Source organism: Bos indicus x Bos taurus, chromosome 3 (assembly GCF_003369695.1).
Source record: "Bos indicus x Bos taurus breed Angus x Brahman F1 hybrid chromosome 3, Bos_hybrid_MaternalHap_v2.0, whole genome shotgun sequence".
Taxonomy (NCBI): domain Eukaryota; kingdom Metazoa; phylum Chordata; class Mammalia; order Artiodactyla; family Bovidae; genus Bos; species Bos indicus x Bos taurus.
Window position 1 is genome coordinate 54189466 of NC_040078.1, and position 22569 is coordinate 54212034.

At 38.2% G+C, this 22569-nt stretch overlaps 1 protein-coding gene across 6 annotated transcripts in view; it reads left to right on the forward strand.

Moving 5' to 3' along the window:
- The window catches only part of LOC113889633 (guanylate-binding protein 6-like), a 72905-nt gene extending 52364 nt beyond the window's left edge, over positions 1 to 20541 (forward strand). For 5 of the 6 annotated variants that reach the window (XM_027536594.1, XM_027536593.1, XM_027536591.1 and 2 more), the window contains 11 exons: positions 1530 to 1746; positions 3567 to 3694; positions 4103 to 4162; positions 4334 to 4443; positions 4624 to 4820; positions 12419 to 12664; positions 13377 to 13657; positions 14510 to 14722; positions 18383 to 18485; positions 18815 to 19008; positions 20009 to 20541. In XM_027536594.1, coding sequence (XP_027392395.1) covers positions 1530 to 1746; positions 3567 to 3694; positions 4103 to 4162; positions 4334 to 4443; positions 4624 to 4820; positions 12419 to 12664; positions 13377 to 13657; positions 14510 to 14722; positions 18383 to 18485; positions 18815 to 19008; positions 20009 to 20230 — 1971 coding nt within the window. In that variant the 3' untranslated portion in view covers positions 20231 to 20541. The remainder of the gene's footprint in view (positions 1 to 1529; positions 1747 to 3566; positions 3695 to 4102; positions 4163 to 4333; positions 4444 to 4623; positions 4821 to 12418; positions 12665 to 13376; positions 13658 to 14509; positions 14723 to 18382; positions 18486 to 18814; positions 19009 to 20008) is intronic. The other variant, XM_027536595.1, reaches the window with a different exon arrangement.
- The last annotated feature ends 2028 nt before the right edge of the window (positions 20542 to 22569 follow it).

Here is a 22569-nt window from a genome sequence, read left to right on the forward strand (position 1 = left end):
TATGAAGGCTTTACAAAATAGGAATGATTAAGTCATTGGTAACTGGTGATTAAACCTTCAGTCCTTCCCTGCTCCCCAGAGGTTGGGGGATAAAGCTGAAAGTTTTAACTTTCCAATAAGAAGGGCAGCTCCGCTGGCAACCAGCCTCCTTTCTGTGATTATCTAGGGGATTTCCACAATCATTTCATTAATATAAACTGTTGTGGTTGAAAGAAGCTTTTGATGAATAACAAAACTCTTCTTTCCTCTTTATCCCTTTATAGCTATTTCAGGTACTGGGGGAAAACCAAACGATATAACAAAGATGCATCCACCACTCCCATCACTTGGGAAATTGCAAGGGATTTAGGAGCTACCTGTCAGGAACAGGGATAAAGGCCAAATAAATATTTCTTATTATAAATCACAATGCCGCATACCAATATTGTCTGGTCACAAAGGTCTGCAGGTTAGCCTTTCTTCAACTTTCTCAATCAATTCTCTCTGCTGCTCTCTACCTGAGATCCAAATTAGTAGAAGGAGACACCAGTCCTTTAGGAAGCTCATAATAGATTATAAGATTGTTAATAGTCTGCTCTGCTCCATTTAATTTGAAGAAGGAAATTGGAAACTGGAATGCTTCCTTAGATGGTCTCTTTGATGTCCTTATTGTTAATCTCTGGCCCCAGGCTTTTGTCTCTCTGCATTTTCTACTGTTTCTTTCCAACTGATAATTAAGTTATGCTACTACATATTCCTTCCCAACCTTTGGCCGAGATCCATGTGAAGTAGTACAGAGACTAGGATTGGTAACTCTCAGATAGGTTAGAATACTATAAATAAATTCTGTTCTCTTCTTTCTGGATAAAAGTTGTAAATGGATTACTACCTCCCTCAGACAAAGATTACACCTCATTGAGTAGTGTGTGGACCAAGGACAAGAGAAAATACCACATATTTTCCTACCATTTTAACAGGGCTTTTTAAATTCAGGTACTTGTTTGGTTGCTTTAAACCTTTGACTATTTAACAGAATAATTACATGGTTGTTCTAGGTGACTTTTTTGTTTATGATGTCTCTTTTGGGAAACAAGAGCCTAGAGTTTGTTAGTCTTCATTTTGTTCAATTGTCTTAAGTTTTCACTCCAGGCTCTATGACTTACTACATTAGGCTTTGTGAGACACATGTATCTCATTTTCAAAGTGGAGATAATATTTTGTAACTTGTAGGCTGATACTTATAGTATCAATGTAGCTGGGTATATAAGGTATGTGTCATAGGGCTTGGGATATTGTGGGCCCTCAATGCATGGTGACAATTATGTGTATCATTATTATTATAGTAGTGAAAATATGGAGAGTGATAATACTTTGTTTCATTACCAACATCATCAGAGATTTGGGGAAATGATGGAAGAACCCTCTGTAATATGCTAATTTAGGTTACATTTTATCTCACAGAAAGCACAGTAGTTTCACCCACTCCTAAATAATAAGTACTTTAGATACCTCAGAGTCACAGAATAACTTTGTAATCTTATTTCTACTAGGAATCTCTCCTAGGTTGTCAAGTTACCATGGCATCTGGACCCAACATGATGGATCCCATCTGTCTGGTAGAAAACAAAAATGCACAGCTTTCAGTGAATCAGAAAGCTCTACAGATTCTTGAGAACATTTCTCAGCCAGTGGTGGTGGTGGCCATTGTAGGACTGTATCGTACCGGCAAATCCTACTTGATGAACCGTCTTGCAGGACAGAACCATGGTGAGTGTTGTACTACATTAAGAGCCAGTTACTTGAATCCAGGTACATCCCAGCTTCTTAATTTTCTTACCTGATCATGTGCAGGGAGAACCAAATTCCTCTCAATAAACCAAACTTCCAGCTATAATTCTCACCACTAAATCAGTACCTTACTATAACTTGTTGTCATATTCTTTGCTTTATTCATGTTAAGGAAAATCTCTCTTATGAAAGAGATGGGCATACCAGACCACCTGACCTGCCTCTTGAGAAACCTGTATGCAGGTCAGGAAGCAATAGTTAGAACTGGACATGAAACAACAGACTAGTTCCAAATAGGAAAAGGAGTACGTCAAGGCTGTATATTGTCACCCTGCTTATTTAACTTATATGCAGAGTACATCATGAGAAACGCTGAGCTGGATGAAGCACAAGCTGGAATCAAGATTGCAGGGAGAAATATCAATAACCTCAGATATGCAGATGACACCACCCTTATGGCAGAAAGTGAAGAAGAACTAAAGAGCTTCTTGATGAAAGTGAAAGAGGAGAGTGAAAAAGTTGGCTTAAAGCTCAACATTCAGAAAACGAAGATCATGGCATCTGGTCCCATCACTTCATGGCAGATAATGGGGAAACCGTGGAAACGTGGCTGACTTTATTTTTCTGGGCTCCAAAATCACTTCAGATGGTGATTGCAGCCATGAAATTAAAAGATGCTTACTCCTTGGAAGGAAAGTTATGACCAACCTAGACAGCATATTGAAAACCAGAGACATTATTTTTTCAACAAAGGTCCATCTAGTCAAGGCTATGGTTTTTCCAGTATTCATGTATGGATGTGAGAGTTGGACTATAAAGAAAGCTGAGCACCAAAGAATTGATGCTTTTGAACTGTGGTGTTGGAGAAGAGACTCTTGAGAGTCCCTTGGACTGCAAGGAGATCTACCCAGTCCATCCTAAAGGAGATCAGTTCTGGGTGTTCATTGGAAGGACTCATGTTGAGGCTGAAACTCCAATACTTTGGCCATCTGATACGAAGAGCTGACTCACTGGAAAATACTCTGATGTTGGGAAAGGTTGAGGGCAGGAGGAGAAGGGGACAACGGAGGATGAGATGGTTGGATGGCATCATTGACTTGATGGATGTGGGTTTGGGTGGACTCTGGGAGTTGGTGATGGACAGGGAGGCCTGGCGCGCTGTGGTTCAGGGGGTTGCAAAGAGTCAAGCACGACTGAGCGACTGAACTGAACTGAATGGTCAAAAATCCTACCTTCTCAGACCTCCTCAAGCACTATTTCCTGCTTTTGTGTCTCCTCCGTCTCAAAAACACATTTTATTTTTCTATGGACTATTACCATCAACATGAGAAAATGTTTGAATATCTGTCTTAAAAAATCCTTACTGGATTTCACATGATATTATGGCTAGCATCCCTGTCCCTTATTAAAAAAGTTTTTTTTTTTTGGCAAAAATATTATCTTAGTTTCCTTTTTCCACTTTTCCCCTTCCTATGTCTTTCATCAATTCAATTCTCTTGGGCTTTGAGTCTCATCTTTCTTTCAAAGTATTCTTGTTACAGTTATCAGGGACCTATGTTTTGTCTGATTCATGGATATCTGTTTGTCTCCATCTTGAGCCATTGCTTGGCATCATTCTCACTATTAATATTCCTTCTTTCTAGGAATAGAAGACATAAAAATTAGAACATTATTGAAACAGAGAAAGTACCATCTTGTGTACTGGGATACCCATATTCTAACAATTTGGACTTTGTAGATGCTTGGCTGTTTGGACAATCTGCTGTCACTGAATGTTGCTTTCTTCCCTCCCTTTGCAGGTTTCCCTCTGGGCTCCACAGTGCAGTCTAAAACCAAGGGCATCTCGATGTGGTGTGTGACTCACCCTTCCAAATCAGAGCATATCCTGGTCCTTCTGGACACTGAGGGCCTGGGGGATGTGGAAAAGGTAAGACAGATTTATTCCATGTGACAGATCCATTATTTTTACTATAATGGCTATTGGTTTTACTGCTTTGATTCACTACTAATATGTAAGATATTTGAATATATTATTATCTTTGTTGTATTTGTTTTTTAATATTTGTAAATACCATGAGATAATATATCCATTATCATTTATATTTGCTCCCTGTGTCTAAGAAATATGTGTAACATTTAGTAACAGTTTTCATAAATATTTATTTTAACTGCATCTATTCTGAGCATTCAGTTGTGACCAGCAAAGTATACATTTTGTGGTTTACTTTTTTGTTAAATGAGCATGTGGTGTCACGTATTATTGAAAAATGAATTGATTAAGAGGTATTCTACTTTTCTTTTTTTAACCTATATTATCTTATTTCATCCCATTCAGAAAAAAAGGGACACTTGGAGGAATATATTATCTGAATGGGGAACAGAGATCACAAAAAATGTCAGTATAATTGCCCAAGTTAAGTCGTTCCTTTAATTCTGTTTTCAAGGTTTTTTCTTTCTACAACATTATATTAATTATCTGAAATAACAAATAAAAGATATTAAACAAATAACTGAATCAGTTTTTGAAGAGAAGATGGCTAAGTGCTTGCTTTCATATGTTTTCCAGGGTGACTCTAAGAACGACTCATGGATCTTTGCCCTGGCTGTGCTTTTGAGCAGCACTTTTGTCTACAACAGCATGAACACCATCAACAATGATGCCTTGGAGAAATTGCAGTATCCTGGTTTTACTGAAAAATTGATGAGAATGGAGACCAAACCAGATTCCCCTTCCCTGTGGTTGAATTGACTTTGTTGTAGGAGAGGGGACCCAGGTCAAAAGAGAGAGCTTATAATTTTTTATAAGAAAAATGTGGGAATTCTTCATATGTATTATTTTTCTTAACCAAGTGCTAGTTATGTGACAGAGCTCACAGAACTCATCAGGGCCAAGTCCTCTCCAAAAATGGATGGAGTAAGAGATTCCGTAGAGTTCGCGAGTTTTTTTCCAGACTTTATCTGGACTGTACGGGATTTCACCCTGGAGCTTAAATTAAATGATGACCCTATCACAGAAGATGAGTACCTGGAGAACGCCTTGAAGCTGATTAAAGGTATCAGAAAATGGCTTGGGTGTGGATGGTCCTAAAGAGGGTCAAAGCTATGAAACACTGCCCATCATCTCTGTGATAGCATCTGTATTTGAAACTATAGGTCAAGACTCATAGAAATGGTGCCTGGGAAATAGGTTGTTACTCCTTGATAAGTTCTAGCAACTAGAGTTTTGTTCACTGAAGAATAGGGTTTAAGTCAAATGAAATTATTCAGAACTATGTATATTTGCTTTTTAAGTGATATCTTATAGCATTTGTCTTTCTTTGTCTGACTTATTTCACTAGCATAATATTCTCTAGGTCTATCCATGTTCCTGCAAAGAATTTTGTTCTCTATAATGGCCAAGTATTATTCCATAGATTGCTTCAGCATTTTGGCTATTGTTTCATAGTGCTGCTATGAACATTAGAGGGAATGTACCCTTTCAAATTAGTGGGTTTTTTCCCCCCACGCTTTATATCCAGGCATGGCATTATTGAATTATATGGAAGTTCATTTTTTAGTTTTTGAAAACTTCCACATTGTTTTCCATGGTGGCTGTACCAATTTATATTCCTACAAGAGTGTTTATCCCTTCATGGATCACAGCCATGTCATGGTGAAGGGGCTTGCATAACTCAATGAAGCTATGAGTCATGCCATGCAGGGCCACCCAAATGGATGAGTCATAGTAGAAAGTTCTGATAAAACCTGGTTCACTGGCGGAGGGAATGGCAAACCACTCCAGTGTTGCCTCAAGAATGCCATGAACAATATGAAAAGGCAAAAAGATGTGACACCAGAAGATGATCCCTCCAGGTGAGAAGGTTTCCAACACGCTACTGGAGATGAGCATAGAAATAGTTCCAGAAAGAATGAAGAGGCTGGGCCAAAGCAGAAAAGATGGTCAGTTGTAGATGTGTCTGTTGGTGAAAGTAAAGTCTGATGCTATTAAGAACAAAGTCAAATAGGAACTGGAATGTTAGGTCCAAGAGTCAAGGTAAATTGCACATGGTCAAGCAGAAGATGGCAAGAATGAACATTGACATTTTAGGAATCAGTAAACTAAAATTGATGGGAATGGGTGAATTTAATTCAGATGACCTTTATATCTACTACAGTTGGCAAGAATCCCTTAGAAGAAATGGAATAGCCCTCACAGTCAACAAAAAAGCCCATAATGCAGTACTTGGGTGGAATCTCAAAAATGACAGAATGATCTTGGCTTGTTTCCAAGACAAATGATTCAACATCACACTAATTCAAATCTATGCCCTAACCACTAATGCTGAAGAAGCTAAAGTTGAACAGTTCTATGAAGACCTATGAGACCTTCTAGAACTAACAATAAAAAAAATGTCCTTTTCATCACAGGGGACTGGAATGCAAAAGTAGGAAGTCAAGAGATACCTGGAGTAACAAGCAAGTTTGTCCTTGGAGTACAAAATGAAGTAGAGCAAAGGCTAACAGAGTTTTGTCAACAGAACACACTTGTCATAGCAAACACCCTCTTCCAACAACATAAGAGACAACTCTACATGTGGACATCACCAGATGGTTAATATCAAAATCAAATTGATTTTATTCTTTGCAGCCAAAAATGGAGAAGCTCTATACAGTCAGCAAAAACAAAACTTGGAGCTGACTGTGGCTCAGATCATGAACTCCTTATTGCAAAATTCAGGCTTAAATTGAAGAAAGTAGAAAAAATTCAGGGTTCCCTGTAAGCTCAGTTGGTAAAGAGTCTGCCTTCAATGCAGAAGACCTGGGTTTGATCCCTGGGTTGGGAAGACCCCTGGAGAAGGGAATTGGCAACCCACTCTAGTATTCTTGGCTGGAGAATCCCCATGGACAGAGGAGTCACAAAGAGTCGGACACGACTGACTGACTAAACACAGCACACAAAAAAACTACGAGGCCGCTCAGGTATGGCCTAAATCAAATCCCTTACGATTATACAGTGGAAGTGGTGAGTAGATTCAAGGAATCTGGTCTTGTAGACAGAGTGCACGAAGAACTATGGACAGAGGTTAGTAACATTATATAGAAGACAGTGACCAAAACCATCCCAAAGAAAATGAAATCAAGAAGGCAAAGTGGTTGTCTGAGGAGGCTTTATAAATAGCTGAGAAAAGAGGAGTGGAAGGCAAAGGAGAATGGGAAAGATATACCCAAGTGAATGTAGAGTTCCAAAGAAAAGCAAGAAGAGATAAAAAAATCTTCAGTGAACACTGTAAAAGAAAAAAAAAATAGAGAAAAACAATAGAGTGGGAAAGACTAGAGATCTCATCAAGAAAACTGGAGATACCAGGGGAAACTTTCATGCAAGGATGGGCACGCTAAAGGACAGAAATGGTAAGGACCGAACAGAAGCAGAAGATATTAAGAAGATGTGGCAAGAGTACACAGAAAAACCAGACACAAAAAGGGTTTTAATGACCCAGATAACGACGATGGTATGATCACTCACCTAGAGCCAGACATCCTGGAATGTGAAGTCAAGTGGGCTTTGAAAGTGAAAGTGTTAGTCACTCAGTCATGTCTAACTCTTTGCAACCCCATGAACTATATTCCTGGCTTCTCTGTCCATGGTATTCTCCAGGCAGGAATACTGGAGTGAGTTGCCATTTTCTTCTCCAGCAGATCTTCCCAACCCAGGGATTGAATCCAGGTCTCCTGCACTTCAGGTGGTTTCTTTACTAGTTGAGTAACCAGGAGAGATAGTGGGCTTTAGGAAGCATTGATAGAAACAAAGCTAGTGGAGATGATAGAATTCAGCTGAGCAACTTAAAATCCTAGAAGATGATGCTGTTAAAGTGCTGCACTCAATATATCAAATTTGGAAAACTCAGCAAGGAACACAGGACTGGAGAAAGTGTTTTCATCCAACCCCAAAGAAGGACAATACCAAAGAATGTTCAAACTACCATAAAATTGTGTTCACTTCACATGCTAGCAAGATAATTTGCAAAATCCTTCAAGTTAGGCTTCAGCAGTATGTAAACAGAGAAATTCCAGATGTACAAGCTGGATTTAGAAAAGGCAGAGGAACCAGAGATTAAATTGCCAACATTTGCTGGATCATACAAAAAGCAAGGGAATTCCAGAAAAACATCTACGTCTGCTTCACTGACTATGCTAAAGCCTTTGATTGTGTGGATCACAACAAACTGTGGAAAATTCTTAGATTCAGGAATACCTTACCTCTCTCCTGAGAAACCTGTATACAGGTCAAGAAGCAACAGTTCAAACCAGACATGGAACAACAGGCTGGTTCCAAATTGGGAAAGGAGTACATCAAGGCTGTGTATTACTACCTTGCTTATTTAACTTCTATGCAGAGTACATCATGCGAAATGCCAGGCTGGATGAATCACAAGCTGGCATCAAGATTGCTGGGAGAAAAGTCAACTTCAGATATACAAATAATACCACTCTAATGGCAGAAAGTAAAGAGGAACTAAAGAACCTCTTGATGAGTGTGAGAAAAGAGAGTGAAAAAAGCTGGCTTAAAACTCAACATTCAATGAATTAAGATCATGGAATCTAGTCCCATCACTTGATGGCAAACAGAAGGGGGGAAAGTGGAAGCAGTGACAGATTTTATTTTCTTGGGCTCCAAAATTACTGTTGATGGTGACTGCAGCCATGAAATTAAAAGATGCTTGCTCCTCAGAAGGAAAGCTATGTCAAGTCTAGACAATGTACTAAAAAGCAGAGATATCACTTTGCCAGCAAAGGTCCATATTGTCAAAGCTACGGTTTTTCCAGTAGTCATGTATGGATGTGAAAGTTGAACCATAAAGAAGGCTGTGCACCAAAGAATTGATGGCTTTTGAACTGTGGTGTTGGAGAAGACTCTTGCAAGGTAACCAAATGAGTCAATCTTAAAGGAAACTAAGCCTAAATATTCACTGGAAAGACTGAAAGCTGAAGCTGAAGCTCCAATACTTTGGTCACTGATGTGAAAAGCTGACTCACTGGAAAAGATCCTGATGCTGGGAAAGATTAAGGGCAGGAGGAGAAGGGTGTGACAGAAGATAAGATGGTTGGATGGGATCACCGACTCAATGGTCATGAGTTTGAGTAAACTCTGGGAGATAGTGAAGGACAGGGAAGCCTGGCATGCTGCAGTCCATAGGATCATAAAGAGTCAGACATGATTTCGGGACAGAACAAAAACAAGAGTGTTCGAGTATTCCTTTTTCTTTACATCCTCATCAGTATTTATTATTAATATATGTAGACTGTTTTTGATTTGTAGCTCTCTAATAGTTATCATTGTTGAGCATCTTTCCCTGCACCTGTTGGCTCTGTATATCTAGTTTGGAAAAATGTCTATGTAGGTCCTCTGCCCATTTTTGATAGGATAGAAGAGTGATTCAAAAGTAATATAGCTACTATTTACATCAAAGAGTGTTTTGCCTATGCTTTTTTCTAGGAGTTTTATGCTTTAGTTATTACTTTTACATCTTTAATTCATTTTGAGTTTCTTTTTATATATGGTGTGAGGAAATGGACTAATGTCCTTGTTTTATATGTAGCTGTCCAGTTTCCCACAACGGCTTATTGAAAAGACTCTTTTTCCAGTGCATAATCTCACCTCCTTTGTACATTAGTTAACTGTAGGTGCATGAGTTTATTCCTTCTATTCCCTTGATCTGTGTGTCTGTTTTGTGCTGCTACCATGCTGTTTTGATGACTGTATCTTTGTATATAGTCTGAAGTCTGGGAGGGTCATACCTCAGACTTGCTCTTCTTTCTCAAAGTTGCTTTAGCAATTTAAGATCACTTGTGATTCCATTTGAATTTTAGGGTTATTTGTTTCAGTCCTGTGAAAAAATGTTCTGGGTATTTTAATAGGAATTGCAGTAAATCTGTAGATTGTTTTGGCTAGTATGGCTATTTTCACAATATTATGTTTTTCAATCCAAGAGCACAATATATCTTTTCATTTATTTCTGTTATCTTAAAATTCCTTCATGTATATAGGAAAACAGAATAAGACTCACAGATATAGAAAAAAAATTACTGGGGGAGGTAAAGAGAAAGGGGAAGGATGGAAGTATGATTTTCAGATATACAAGCTACTACATATAAAATAGGTAAGCAATAAGTTTATATTGTATAGCACAGGTTATACCTAGTATGTTGTGATAACTTTTAAAAGAGTATAACCTTCAAAAATACTGAACCTGTATGCTTTACACTTGAATTTAATATAATATTGTAAATCAACTATACTTGGATTAAAAAAAAAGAAAAATTTGATGCAAGTATAAAATATTTTGAACTATATGTTTTCAACTATTCTAGATGGTTGTGAAAGTCAGATATAAATGTACTTCTCTTAAAGTATAGATAAGCTAGAGCTTCACATAAAATTATTAAAAAAATAATGAGGCTTAAGTGAATTACCTAAGTATACTTATCTAGGAATTAGAGTAAAAATTACTCAAAATTAAGTTACACTTAAAGTAAACTGTACCTTAACATCCAAATACAATGTGTTAAAACTCTTCAAAAACAAGACACTTGTGTTCCTTATTATGCTTATCATTTTTTGTGACAATGAAAACAATGAACTGTTAATGTTAATGTAAGGCATAGTATCACATATGTAAGGCATAATATCACAATGAAGAACAGATTCCCCTTACTCTACTCAAAGACAGATGTAACTTTCTAGAGATTGGATAGTTGTATAATCTACAAAAAGTGACTTTACACCCTGAATACACCCAGGATTCAATTTCAGTCTATTTGTTGTTCAGTCCCTCAGTCATATCCAACTCTTTGTGACCATATAGACTGCAGCAAGCCAGACTTCTCTGTCCTTCACCATCTCTGGGAGTTTGCTCAAACTCATGTCCATTGAGTCGGTGATTCAATCTAACGATCTCATCCTCTGTTATCCCCTTCTCCTCCTGACTTCAGTCTTTCCCAGCATCAGGGTCTTTTCCAGTGAGTTGGCTCTTTGCATCATGTGGCCAAAGTATTGGAGCTTCAGCTTCAGCATCAGTCCTTCCAGTGACTATTTAGAGTTGATTTCCTTTAGGATTGACTGATTTGATTTGATTGCTGTCCAAGTGACTCTCAAGAGTCTTCTCCAGCACCACAGTTCGAAGCCATCAATTCTTTGGTGCTCAGCCTTATTTATCATCCAGCTCTCATATCTGTACATGACTACTGGAAAGACCATAGCTTTGACTATATGGACCTTTGTTGGTAAAGTAATGTCTCTGCTTTTTAATATGCAGTCTAGGTTTGGCATAGCTTTTCTTCTAAGGAGCAAGCATCTTTTAATTTCATGGCTGCAGTCACCATTTGCAGTAGTTTGGAGCCCAAGAAAATAGTCTGTCACTGTTTCCATTGTTTCCCCATCTATTTGCCATGAAGTGATAGGACTGGATGCCATGATCTTAGTTTTCTGAATGTTGAATTTTAAGCTAGCTTTTTCACTCTCCTCTTTCACCTTCATCAAGAGGCTCTTTAGTTCCTCTTCGCATTCTGCCATAAGGGTGGTGTCATCTGTATCTGAGGTTATTGATATTTCTCCCAGCAATCCTGATTCCAGCTTGTGCTTCATCTAGCCTGGCATTTCACATGATGTACTCTGCATAGACGTTAAATAAGCAGGGTGACAATATGCAGCCTTGATGTACTCCTTTCCCAATTTTGAATCAGTGTGTTGCTGGTTGAACAGTTGAACCAACTGTTGCTTCCTGACCTGCGTACATACTTTTTTATGATTTCTTATAACAGATCCTTCATTTTACTTTCCTCATCATATCATTATTTTTATTCTAACAGATTTATTCATTATAATTATTTTGGGTTAATAAATTATTTTAATGAATTACATTTAGGTTGGTGACTATTGGGGAAAACCAATGTGTTTATGGAGTAGTCATGAATTCTTCAAATTACATTTAAGTCACGTTTAGTATTCAGAGTTTCTACTGAAAAATAGCTAATCTTATTTGTAGTGTGTGAATTTTGACTGCATCTGTCAATGAAGTTTTTATGTCCTATTTTAACTGTTACTCCACTATCTTTGTAGCTCCTCTTCATTATGTTCCTACAGTTTACTTCCAACATTGGTTGGACTCTACCTGAACTGGACATTTGATCATTCATTAAATTCATTAAATTTGATAAATATCCAATAAAGCAGGCAGGCTTCCTCTGTGGCTTAGGGGTAAAGAATCCACCTGCAATGCAGGAGAGGTGCAGGAGACATGGGTTCAATCCCTGGGTCAGGAAGATCCTCTGGATAGAATACTGGCAACCCACTCTAGTATTCTTACCTGGAGGGTTCCATGATTAGAGGAGTACATGGAGTCGCAGAGTCAGACATGACTGAGTGACTGAGCACACATGTAAAGTGGGCAGTATATTTGGTTCTGTGGATGCAAAATACATTTACCTGAGACAAATATTTCCTAAAATTTCTCTCCAGAGATGTCATTCATATAAGTTAAATTTGGGTGAGTGCATTAAAGAAGTTCTATGAGCAGAGAAGACTCCAAAAATTAAAAATCTCCAGTCATTAAAATTTCTAGCTGACTTATTTGAATACTGTGCTTATTGTATTTCTGTTTTCTCTCTTCCTCAGGTTCACATCCCAATGTTAAAAAGGCCAACCTACCCAGGGAGTGTATCAGGCATTTTTTCCCAAAACGGAAGTGTTTTGTCTTTGACCGGCCAGTAAATGATAGGGAACTCCTAGCCCATCTTGATGAAGTTTTAGAAAGTCAACTGGATCCTAAATTCAAGGAACAATCGGATACTTTCTGTTCATATATCTTTACACATGCAAGAACCAAGATCCTCAGGGAAGGGGTGAAGGTCACTGGGAAGCGTGAGTCTACTTTTCCAAAATCGTATTTCTTTATGGCCTGATATAAATTAAACATTCATTTATATGTTCTTCAGTAGTTTCATTTTTATAAAGAAGTATGTAATTCTACATTTTCATACTCCAGAGATAAGTATGTATGTGTTTCAGAAATTATCTGTCATCATGGGATTAGTAAATTCCTTTCTAAAATCACTTGTAACTGATACCTGGGGTTCCTACATTTAAAAAGATCCCCACCATTGATGACAAAAGTCAATAAATGATCAAATACTTCTCAGAGGAAGTCTTATACTGCAAGTGTTCTTCTTAAGGAGACTACTTAGAAGTGAGTTTAAACCAGTCCAAAATAAATATTAGTTTCTGACTCCCTGAAAAATCCATCAAAAAGTTAGGAGTTAGGAACAAATATTATTTAAATTATTCTACTAATCTGTTTACCTGTGTAGTCAGTATTGTTCTCTTAATTTGTGCTATTATGAAACAATTTTTCTGAGACACCTCCAATTATGTTGGATGAAGGTAGGTATTTGACATTTTCTTAAAGTTATGGCTCAAATAAATGAAACAGTAAATGTAAAAATGAAAGTGATGAGAGTAGAAGTTGAGATGTGTGAGTTTGTGTGTGTGTGTGTGGTTTTAGAACGGTAATTTCAAAACCTGGATCTCACTGAGTGAAAAATTGATATGTCTTCATGTTTCTTATTTTACTCAGGTCTGGGGACTCTGGTTGTGACCTATGTAGATGCCATCACCAGTGGAGGAATTCCTTGTTTGGAGAATGCAGTGACAACTCTGGCCCACCTGGAGAATTCAGCAGCCATGCAGAAGGCAGCTGACTACTACAGTGAGCAGATGACCCAGCGACTGAACCTCCCCACAGACACGCTCCAGGAGCTGCTGGAGGTGCACACAGCCTGTGAGAGGGAAGCCATTGTAGTATTCATGAATCAGTCTTTCAAGGATGAAAATCAGGACTTCCAGAAGAAGCTCCTGGTACTGTGTTTAGCATTTGTCCTTTCAAATTCATGCCCTTCTGGAATGACGTCTGGAATTGTATATATTCATCCTATAGTTTATCTCCTATTCAGGATAAAGTTGCCCAGATTCTCATGGGACAGAGAATCCTAAAGGACCATATATCCTTTTTCTTTGAACCTTGGGGAATTTGTTCAAGATCCAACAGATCTGTCAAGCATTCATTTCTCCTTTAGTGAATTGTGACATTATTTCAAAACTCTCCTAACTCAGTCCTGAGATGATTGCTCTTGATTTCCCTGGGCAGACTCTCTCAACAAAGATTGTTCTTTATATTTAGTTTCTTTTTTATTTGTCTTATTGCTTTTGTTGAAGATAGAACCACAGGATGTTAGAGTTACTAGTAATAAAAAAGAAAGTGAAAGTCGCACAGTTGTCTCCAACTCTTTGCAATCCCATGGACTCTAACCTGCCCTGCTCCTCTGTCCATGGTTTTCTCCAGGCAAGAGTACTGGAGTGGGTTGCCATTTCCTTCTCTAGGGGATCTTCCCAACACAGGGATCAAACCCAGGTCTTCTGCATGCAGGCAGATTCTTTACCAACTTGAAGCACTAGGGAAGAGTTAATTCAAAAGCGGGATTTCACAAAAGAAGAAACTGAATTTCAGGGAGATTAAGAAACTTCTGTATAGTCTTACAGAGGTTTCAGAGTTGGGAGAAAATCTCTGTATTTTGGCTACATTGCTTGTGTTGCTCCACTAGAATGGTTTTCTCATGAGGATCACCTTAGACCAATCTTTCTATTAGATTTCTTGAAAATTTATCTCCTCTGTTCCATGCTTCTGGTGACATCTCTACATTTGCCCTGTAGGAAATCATAAAGAATAAGAAGGAAGGTTTTTTGCAACAGAATGAAGAGGCATCTGCTAAATACTGCCAGACTAAACTTGATCAAATTTCGAAGACCCTAAAGGAAAGTATTTCAGCAGGGAGTTTCTCTATTCCTGGAGGGCACAAACTCTACAGGAAAGCAATGGAAAGATTACAACAGGACTATTGCCATGTGCCCAGGAAAGGAGTGAAGGTGAGGAACAAGGGGAGCATGGGGAGCCTACAGAATAGAGTCCAGGGGGTCTCCTGAAAATCTGAGAGCAAAACACCATGTGAGAGAGAGCATGGGGATATCATGACAGCTCAGGGCCTTGTTGTTGTGCAGTCTCTCAGTTATGTCTGAATCTGTGACACTGTAGACTGTAGCACATCAGGCTTCCCTGTCTTTCATCAACTCTGGGAGTTTGTTCAAATTCCTGTCCATTGAGTTGGTGATGCCATCCAACCATTTCATCCTCTGTCATTCCCTTCTCCTCCTGCCTTCAATTGTTCTCAGCATCAGGGTCTTTTCTACTGAGTAGGCTTTTCACATCAGGGAGCCAAATTATTGGAGCTTTGGCTTCAGCATCAGTCCTTCCAGTGCATATTTAGGGTTGATTTCCCGTAGGATTGACTGATTTGATTTGATTGCTGTCCAAGGGACTCTCAAAAGTCTTCTCCAGAACTGTAGTTTGAAGGCATCAATTCTTTGGTGCTCAGATATTTTTATTGTCCAACTCTCACATCCATATATGACTACTAGAAAAACCATAGCTTTGGTGATACAGACCTTCGTCAGCAGTGTCTCTGTTTTTTAATATGCTATGTAGGTTTGTCATTGCTTTTCTTCCAAGGAGCAAGTGTCCTTTTAAATCATGGCTGAAGTCACCATCTGCAGTGATTTTGGAGACCAAGAAAATAAAGTCTGTCACTGTTTCCATTGTTTCCCCACTTATTTGCCATGAAGTGATGGGACTGGATGCCCTGATCTTAGTGTTTTGAAGGTTGAGTTTTAAGCCAACTTTTTCACTTTCCTCTTTCACCTTTATCAAGAGGTTTTTAAAATTCTTCTTCACATTCTGCCATAAAAGGATGGTGCCATCTACATATCTGAGGTTATTGATATTTCTCCCTGAAATCTTGATTCCAGCTTGTTTTTCAGCCAGCCAGGTATTTTGCATGATGTACTATGCATAGAAGTTAAATAAGCATGGTGATAATATACAGTCTTGATGTACTCCTTTCCCAATTTTGAACCAGTCTGTTGTTCCATGTCCAGTTCTAACTGTTGCTTCTTGACCTGCATACAGGTTTCACAGGAGGCAGGTAAGGTATCTGGTATTCCCATCTCTTTAAGAATTTTCCACAGTTTGTTGTGACCCACATAGTCAAAAGCTTTAGTGTAGTCAATGAAGAGAAGTAGATGTTTTTCTAGAATTCTCTTGATTATTCTGTAATCCAACATATGTCGGCAATTTGATCTCTGGTTCCTCTGCCTTTTCTAAATCTAGCTTGAAAACCTGAAAGTTCTTGGTTTGCATACTGTTGAAACTTAACTTGAAGGATTTTGAGCATGACCTTGCTAGCATGTGAAATGAGTGCAATTGTGTGGTACTTTGAACATTCTTTGGCATTTCTCTTCTTTGGAATTGTAATGAAAACTGACCTTTTCCAGTCCTGTGGCCATGGTGAGTTTTCCAAATTAGCTGGGATATTGAGTGCAGCACTTTTACAGCATCTCCTTTTCAGATTTGAAATAGCTCAGCTGGAATTCCAATACTTCCACTAGCTTTGTTTGTAGAGATGCTTCCTGAGATCCACTTAACCTCACACTCCAGGGATGTCTGGCTCTAGGTGAGTGATCATACCATCATGTTTATCTGGTTCATTAAGATCTTTTTTGTATAGTTCTTCTGTGTATTCTTGTCACCTCTTCTTAATATCTTCTTCTATTAGGTCCTTAACATTTCTGTCCTTATTTGTGCCTATCTTTGCATGAAATGTTCCCTTGGTATCTCTCATTTTCTTGAAGAAATCTTTAGTCTTTCCCATTCTATTGTTTTCCTCTATTTCTTTGCATTGTTCACTTAAAAAGGCTTTCTTATTTCTCCTTGCTGTTCTCTGAAACTCTGCATTTAGATGGATATATCTTTCCTTTTCTCCTTTGCCTTTGACTTAATTCCTCTTTTTTCTCAGCTATTTGTAAGGCTTCCTCAGACAACCATTTTGCCTCTTTGCACTTCTTCTTCTTGGGGACGGTTTGGATCACCACCTCCTGTACAGTGTCACGATCCTCCGTCCATAGTTCTTCAGGCACTTTATCAGATATAACCATTTGAATCTATTCATAACTTCCACTATAATCATGAGGGATTTGATTTAGGTCATACCTGAATGGTCTATTGGTTTTCCCTACGTTCTTCAATTGAAGTTTAAATTTTGCAATAAGGAGTTCATGATCTGAGCCACAGTCAGCTCCCAGTCTTGTTTTTACTGACTGTACAGAGCTTTTCCATCTTTGGCTGCAAAGAATATAATCAATCTGATTTCAGTATTGACCATCTGGTAGTATTGTTCCATGTGTAGAGTCTTCTTTTGTGTTGTTGAAAAAGGGTGTTTGCTATGAACCTTGAATTCTCTTGACAAAATTCTATTAGCCTTTGTCCTGTTTCATTTTCTATTCCAAGGCCAAATTTGCCTGTTACTTTAGATATCTCTTGACTTCTCACTTTTGCATTCCAGTCCCCTATGATGAAAAGGATATCTTCTTTTGGTGTTATTTCTAGACGGTCTTGTAGATCTTCATAGAACTGTTCAATTTCAGCTTCTTTGGCATTATTGTTTGGGGCACAGATTTGTATTATTGTGGTATTGAATAGTTTGCCTTGGAAACAAACTCATATCATTCTGTCATTTTTGAGATTACACCTAAGTACTGCATTTTGGACTCTTTTGTTTACTATGAAAGCTACTCCATTATTACATGTTATTTATTCTCGAGGAGAAATGGCCATTCCCCCAAAATGAGTATCAATTTCTGATATCCATCAGAGAGAGAATGGAAGTCATTCATTTTCTTTATCCTATAACATGACATTTAATGTGCCACATGCTGAGTATTTATGATGCAAAGTCAGAATCCTTATACTCAAGGCTGATCAAAGTGGACAGATGTCAAATAAACAGACCCTCAAATACGGAAAAATAACATTTATGAACCTGTGATCTTGGGCTTCACTGGTAGTGATAATAAACATAATAATAATACAAATAATATATATAAAAATGTTATTGCCTATAGGCATAATGTTAAGCTTTTTCTCTGGAAATTTAAACTTAATCCTCCTAAAGTTGTTCTGAAGCATCTAGTCTTATTATCCACATTTTCTATATGTGAATTAGGAAGCACAAACTGCTTAAATAAATTGCCTAAGATTACACACTAGCAAGTAGCAGGAGACAACAGCAGCATGAATTACAATCTGACAATCACATTGGACATATAGTTTAGGAAAAGTTCCTGGAAAAGAAGGGGAATATCAGTTGAAATATTTGTGTATGTTGTTTAGGTTGAGATGTTATCCAAAGGGAAGAGCCCCAGGTAAACATGCAAATATATGAGATTGTGAGTTTGTACAACTGCAATTAATTCTGACTGCTTGATACCTGGGGCAGATAAAAGAAAATAGCACTGGGCGGGGGACTGAAAGGAGACATGCAGAGTCTCTGGTGACACTCAGAAGCTTGAATGCTTTGTAAGAAGCTCCTGGAACATTTTAAGCAGAAAGTGAAAATGACACAGAAGGACTCATTTATACAGAACAAGTCTCCTTGGTAGGAATCTAAAGTGCTTTGGTTCTTCTTAATTCCTTAGACAAATGAGGTCCTCCAGAACTTCCTGCAGTCTCAGGTGGCAATCGAGATATCCATCCTGCAGTCAGATAAAGCCCTCACTGATGCAGCAAAGGCCATAGCAGGTATGGGGCTCATATCTTAGCAGGGTGGGGATGTTCATTCAATGCCCTTTAACAGATCAAATAAAGATCTTTCCAAAATAATGAGCTTCCACTTCTTCTGTGGAATACACACTGCTAAATCTGAAAATAACAGAGTTGTGGTTGGATATCAGCCAGATGGTCAAGACCTTTCCCATCATATTCTCAAATCTGCTCCTGATGTGTGGCACCAGGTGAATTCTGAGATTTCCCACTCTCTTTTCAAAGTTGATTTGGTTTCTAATCTCAAGAAAGTAGAGTTTGAGTCTAATCTGTTACTTGCTTCTCTTTCTGAAACCTTTGTTGGGCAGAGAAGCAAGCCAGGAAGGAGGCAACTGAGAGGGAACGCGAATTGCTAATACAGAAACAATACGAGCAGCAACAGCAGATGGAAGCTCAAGACAGAAGTCTCAGGGAAAACATAGCCCAGCTGAGAGAGAAGCTGGAGAGAGAAAGAGAAAACTTTGAGAAAGAGAAGGAAAGGCTACTGGAACACAGGCTGAAGGTAAGTCTGGCATGGTCTCACCAGTTCCTGACAGACACTGAGCTGACACATCAAGAGGGAATGGGTAAAAGTTAAAGCAAAATTAAAAAAAAAAAGAAAAAGCACTACTGGCATTACCACATTTGCTTTAATCAAAGTTTTGAATCCTGGCTTTTCAAAAGACCTTTGAATTTTGCTCCACACTGAGACCCTGGAGAGGCTATGATGACTTTGGTCCCCCTAAGTACTTAAAGAATATAAATATCATCTCCAAGGTTTTAGGTGCTATGTAGTTGTGATTCTAGGATGATCTCATGGGGATTTCATGGATTATCAAACAACAATTCCATCCAGATGTTTTTAATATTAGCAGCAACTTGGTACTTTGCTAAGATTACTGTCAATGATCAGGAACCTTACAAGCACAAAGACTCTAATTTGGATCTATGTTGACCTAAAACTATCTGATATGTTCAGACATAAAAATGTGGGGAGGTTATGTCTTCTAAACTTGCTGTAGTTGTCTCCAGGTGTGAACAGCTTGCCTGAATCACTACATAGCTTGTGTGGGAGGTGTGTTCCTTTCCCATCTAGACATGTTTATGTGCAATTTCTTGATCGGCTTATAAGTTCCCGTATTTCCACAAAATAAGTGACCATGCCATCCCAAATGAAACTGATAATTTGTGCAAGTGGACTAATAGTTCTCTTCCAACCCAGAGTTTTGGCTGGAACATATAAATGCATTTGTCCTCATGCTTGACTTTAGCAGCCAAGCACAACCCTAATGGTGTGTAAACATTAGTAAGGTTGGGAACTGTTCTTCCTCTCACTGTCCAGGTCTAACTCAGAAGATACTCTCTGCCACAAACATTATCCTTTGATAATCTAATAAGAGAGAATAATCATATGTGTCAGATAGAGACAATTAAACAAAGTTCTTAAATACAAAGTCTGACTCTTGAAAAAATGTGTTTTTCAAAAGTTTGCAGTTTCCTCTCCCCACCTTCCTTTATTTCAGGCTCAAAATGATCTGCTTACTGAAGGATTTAGTAGAAAAGCTGAGGAAATGAAAGCAGAGATAAAACACCTAAGAAACATAATTGAGAAGAGTAAAAAGGATAAAGCTTCTTGGATTTCAAAGACTCTGGATGGACTTGCCACTGAAGCAACTGCAATTCTGTCTCTTCCCGCTAAAGTAATTGGTTGGGGTCTGAAGGGCTTGAGCTCACTGTTTAAATAGCATTAGCTTTTACTTAAGTATATCACAGAATGTGGATATATGCTCTGCCCTAATTTTGGTATGCATGTTTTTTAGTTTTATTCTGAAAGCTTTTAAGCATAAAAAGTGCCTACTAGATGAAATTACTGCCTGACATACTTCAGATCAGATCAGATCAGATCAGTCGCTCAGTCGTGTCTGACTCTTTGCGACCCCATGAATCGCAGCATATCTAACATACTTAAGATAGACTAAATGTTGGTTTTGTTGTTGTTCAGTTGCTCACTCATGTTTGACTCTTTGCAACCTCATGGATTGCAGCACATCAGACTTCCCTGTCCTTCACTATCTTCCAGAGTTTGCTCAAACTCATGTCTATTGAGTCAATGATGCCATCCAACCGTCTCATCATCTGGTGCCCCATTCTCCTCCTTTTGGAGCTTCAGCTTCAGCATCAGTCCTTCCAATGAATATTTAGAGTTTATTTGCTTTAGGATTGACTCATTTGATCTTGCTGTCCAAGGGACTCTCAAGAGTCTTCTCCAGCACCATAGTTCAAAAACGTTAATCTTCAGTGCTCAGCCTTCTCTATGGTACGATTCTCACAATACATGAATACTGGAAAAACCATAGCTTTGACTATATAGACCTTTATCAGAAAAGTGATATCTCTGCTTTTTAATATGATGTCTATGTCTGTCAACCTTTTCTACCAAGAAGCGTCTTAATTTCATGGCAGCAGTCATGATCTGCAACGATCTTGGAGACCAATAAAATAAAGTCTGTCACTGTTTCCATTGTTTCCCCATCTATTTGGCATGAAGTGGTAGGACTGGATGCCATGATCTCAATTTTTTGAATGTTGAGTTTTAAGCCAGTTTTTTTACTTTCTTTTTTCACTTTCATCAAGAGGCTCTTTAGTTCCTCTTTGCTTTCTGCCATCAAGGTAGTGTCATCTACATATCTGAGTTTATTGATATTTCTCCCTGCAATCTTGATTCCAGCTTGTGCTTCATCCAGCCTGGCATTTTGCATGATGTACTCTGCATAGAAGTTAAATAAGCAGGGTAATAATATACAGCTTTGACGTACTCCTTTCCCAATTCTTAACCAGTTTGTGGTTCCATGTCTGGTTCTAACTGTTGCTTCTTGACCTGCATACAGTTTTCACAGGAGGCAGGTAAGGTATCTGGTATTCCCATCTCTTTAAGAATTTTCAACAGTTTGTTGTGACCCACACCAGTCAAAGGCTTTAGTGTAGTCAATCAAGCAGAAGTAGATGTTTTTCTGGAATTCTTTTGATTATTCTGTGATCCAATACATGTTAGCAATTTGATCTCTGGTTCCTCTGCCTTTTTAAGTCCAGCATGTACATCTGAAAACTCTCAGTTCAAGTACTGTTGAAGCCTAGCTTGAAGGATGTTGAGCATGACCTTGCTAGTGTGTAAATGAGTGCAATTATGTGGTAGTTTGAACACTCTTTGGCATTTCCTTTCTTTTCAATTGTAATGAAAACTAACCTTTTCCAGTCCTGTGGCCACTCCTGAGTTTTCCAAATTTGTGGGCATTAAGTGCAGCACTTTAACAGCATCATCTTTTAAGAATTGAAATAGCTCAGCTAGAAATTCCATCATCTCCACTAGTTTTGTTAATAATAATGCTTCTTATGGTCTACTTAACCTCCTGCTCCAGGATGTCTGGCTCTAGGTGAGTGATCACAGCAGTGTGGTTATCTGAGTTATGTTGGTTTTATCAGTTAGTTTAAAAGGAGAAAAAAATAACTTTATACCAGGAGTTGGCAAACTTTGGCTTCTAGACCAAATGTGCACTGTTACCTGTTTTTCTAAATAAAGTTTTATTGGTACACTACCACACTCATTCATTTGCATATCATCTCTGGCTATTTTCATGCCACAACCACAGAGCTGAATTGTTTCCCAGAAACACTGCTTTACCCACAGAATCAAAATATTTCCTTTTGTGTCCTTTACAGAAAAGTTTTTCACCTGCTGTTTTAGAAGGTAGAGACTAAATTTGCAATAGAGGTAAAAATTAAGGAAAAAATGTGTCAAGAATGCCACTGAAAATCACAAAAGAAAAATCATATAATTTAAATATATTAAAATCAATTCTCCTCTAATTTATTTGTAAATTTAATGTGCTGTGTAGTAAAAATATATTTTTGTAAAGAGAGGTAGGCTACTACCTTTCTACATATTTAAATGAAAATGCTTAACATACTTTTAAAAATTGTCAGGATAATATAGAAGAAAAACAAAGAAGAGGAGCCGTGTCTGCTCCATATGAAAACCTTTCTAGGGCTGCGTTCATCAGACCAGTGCACTCTGGGTCCTAGTCAT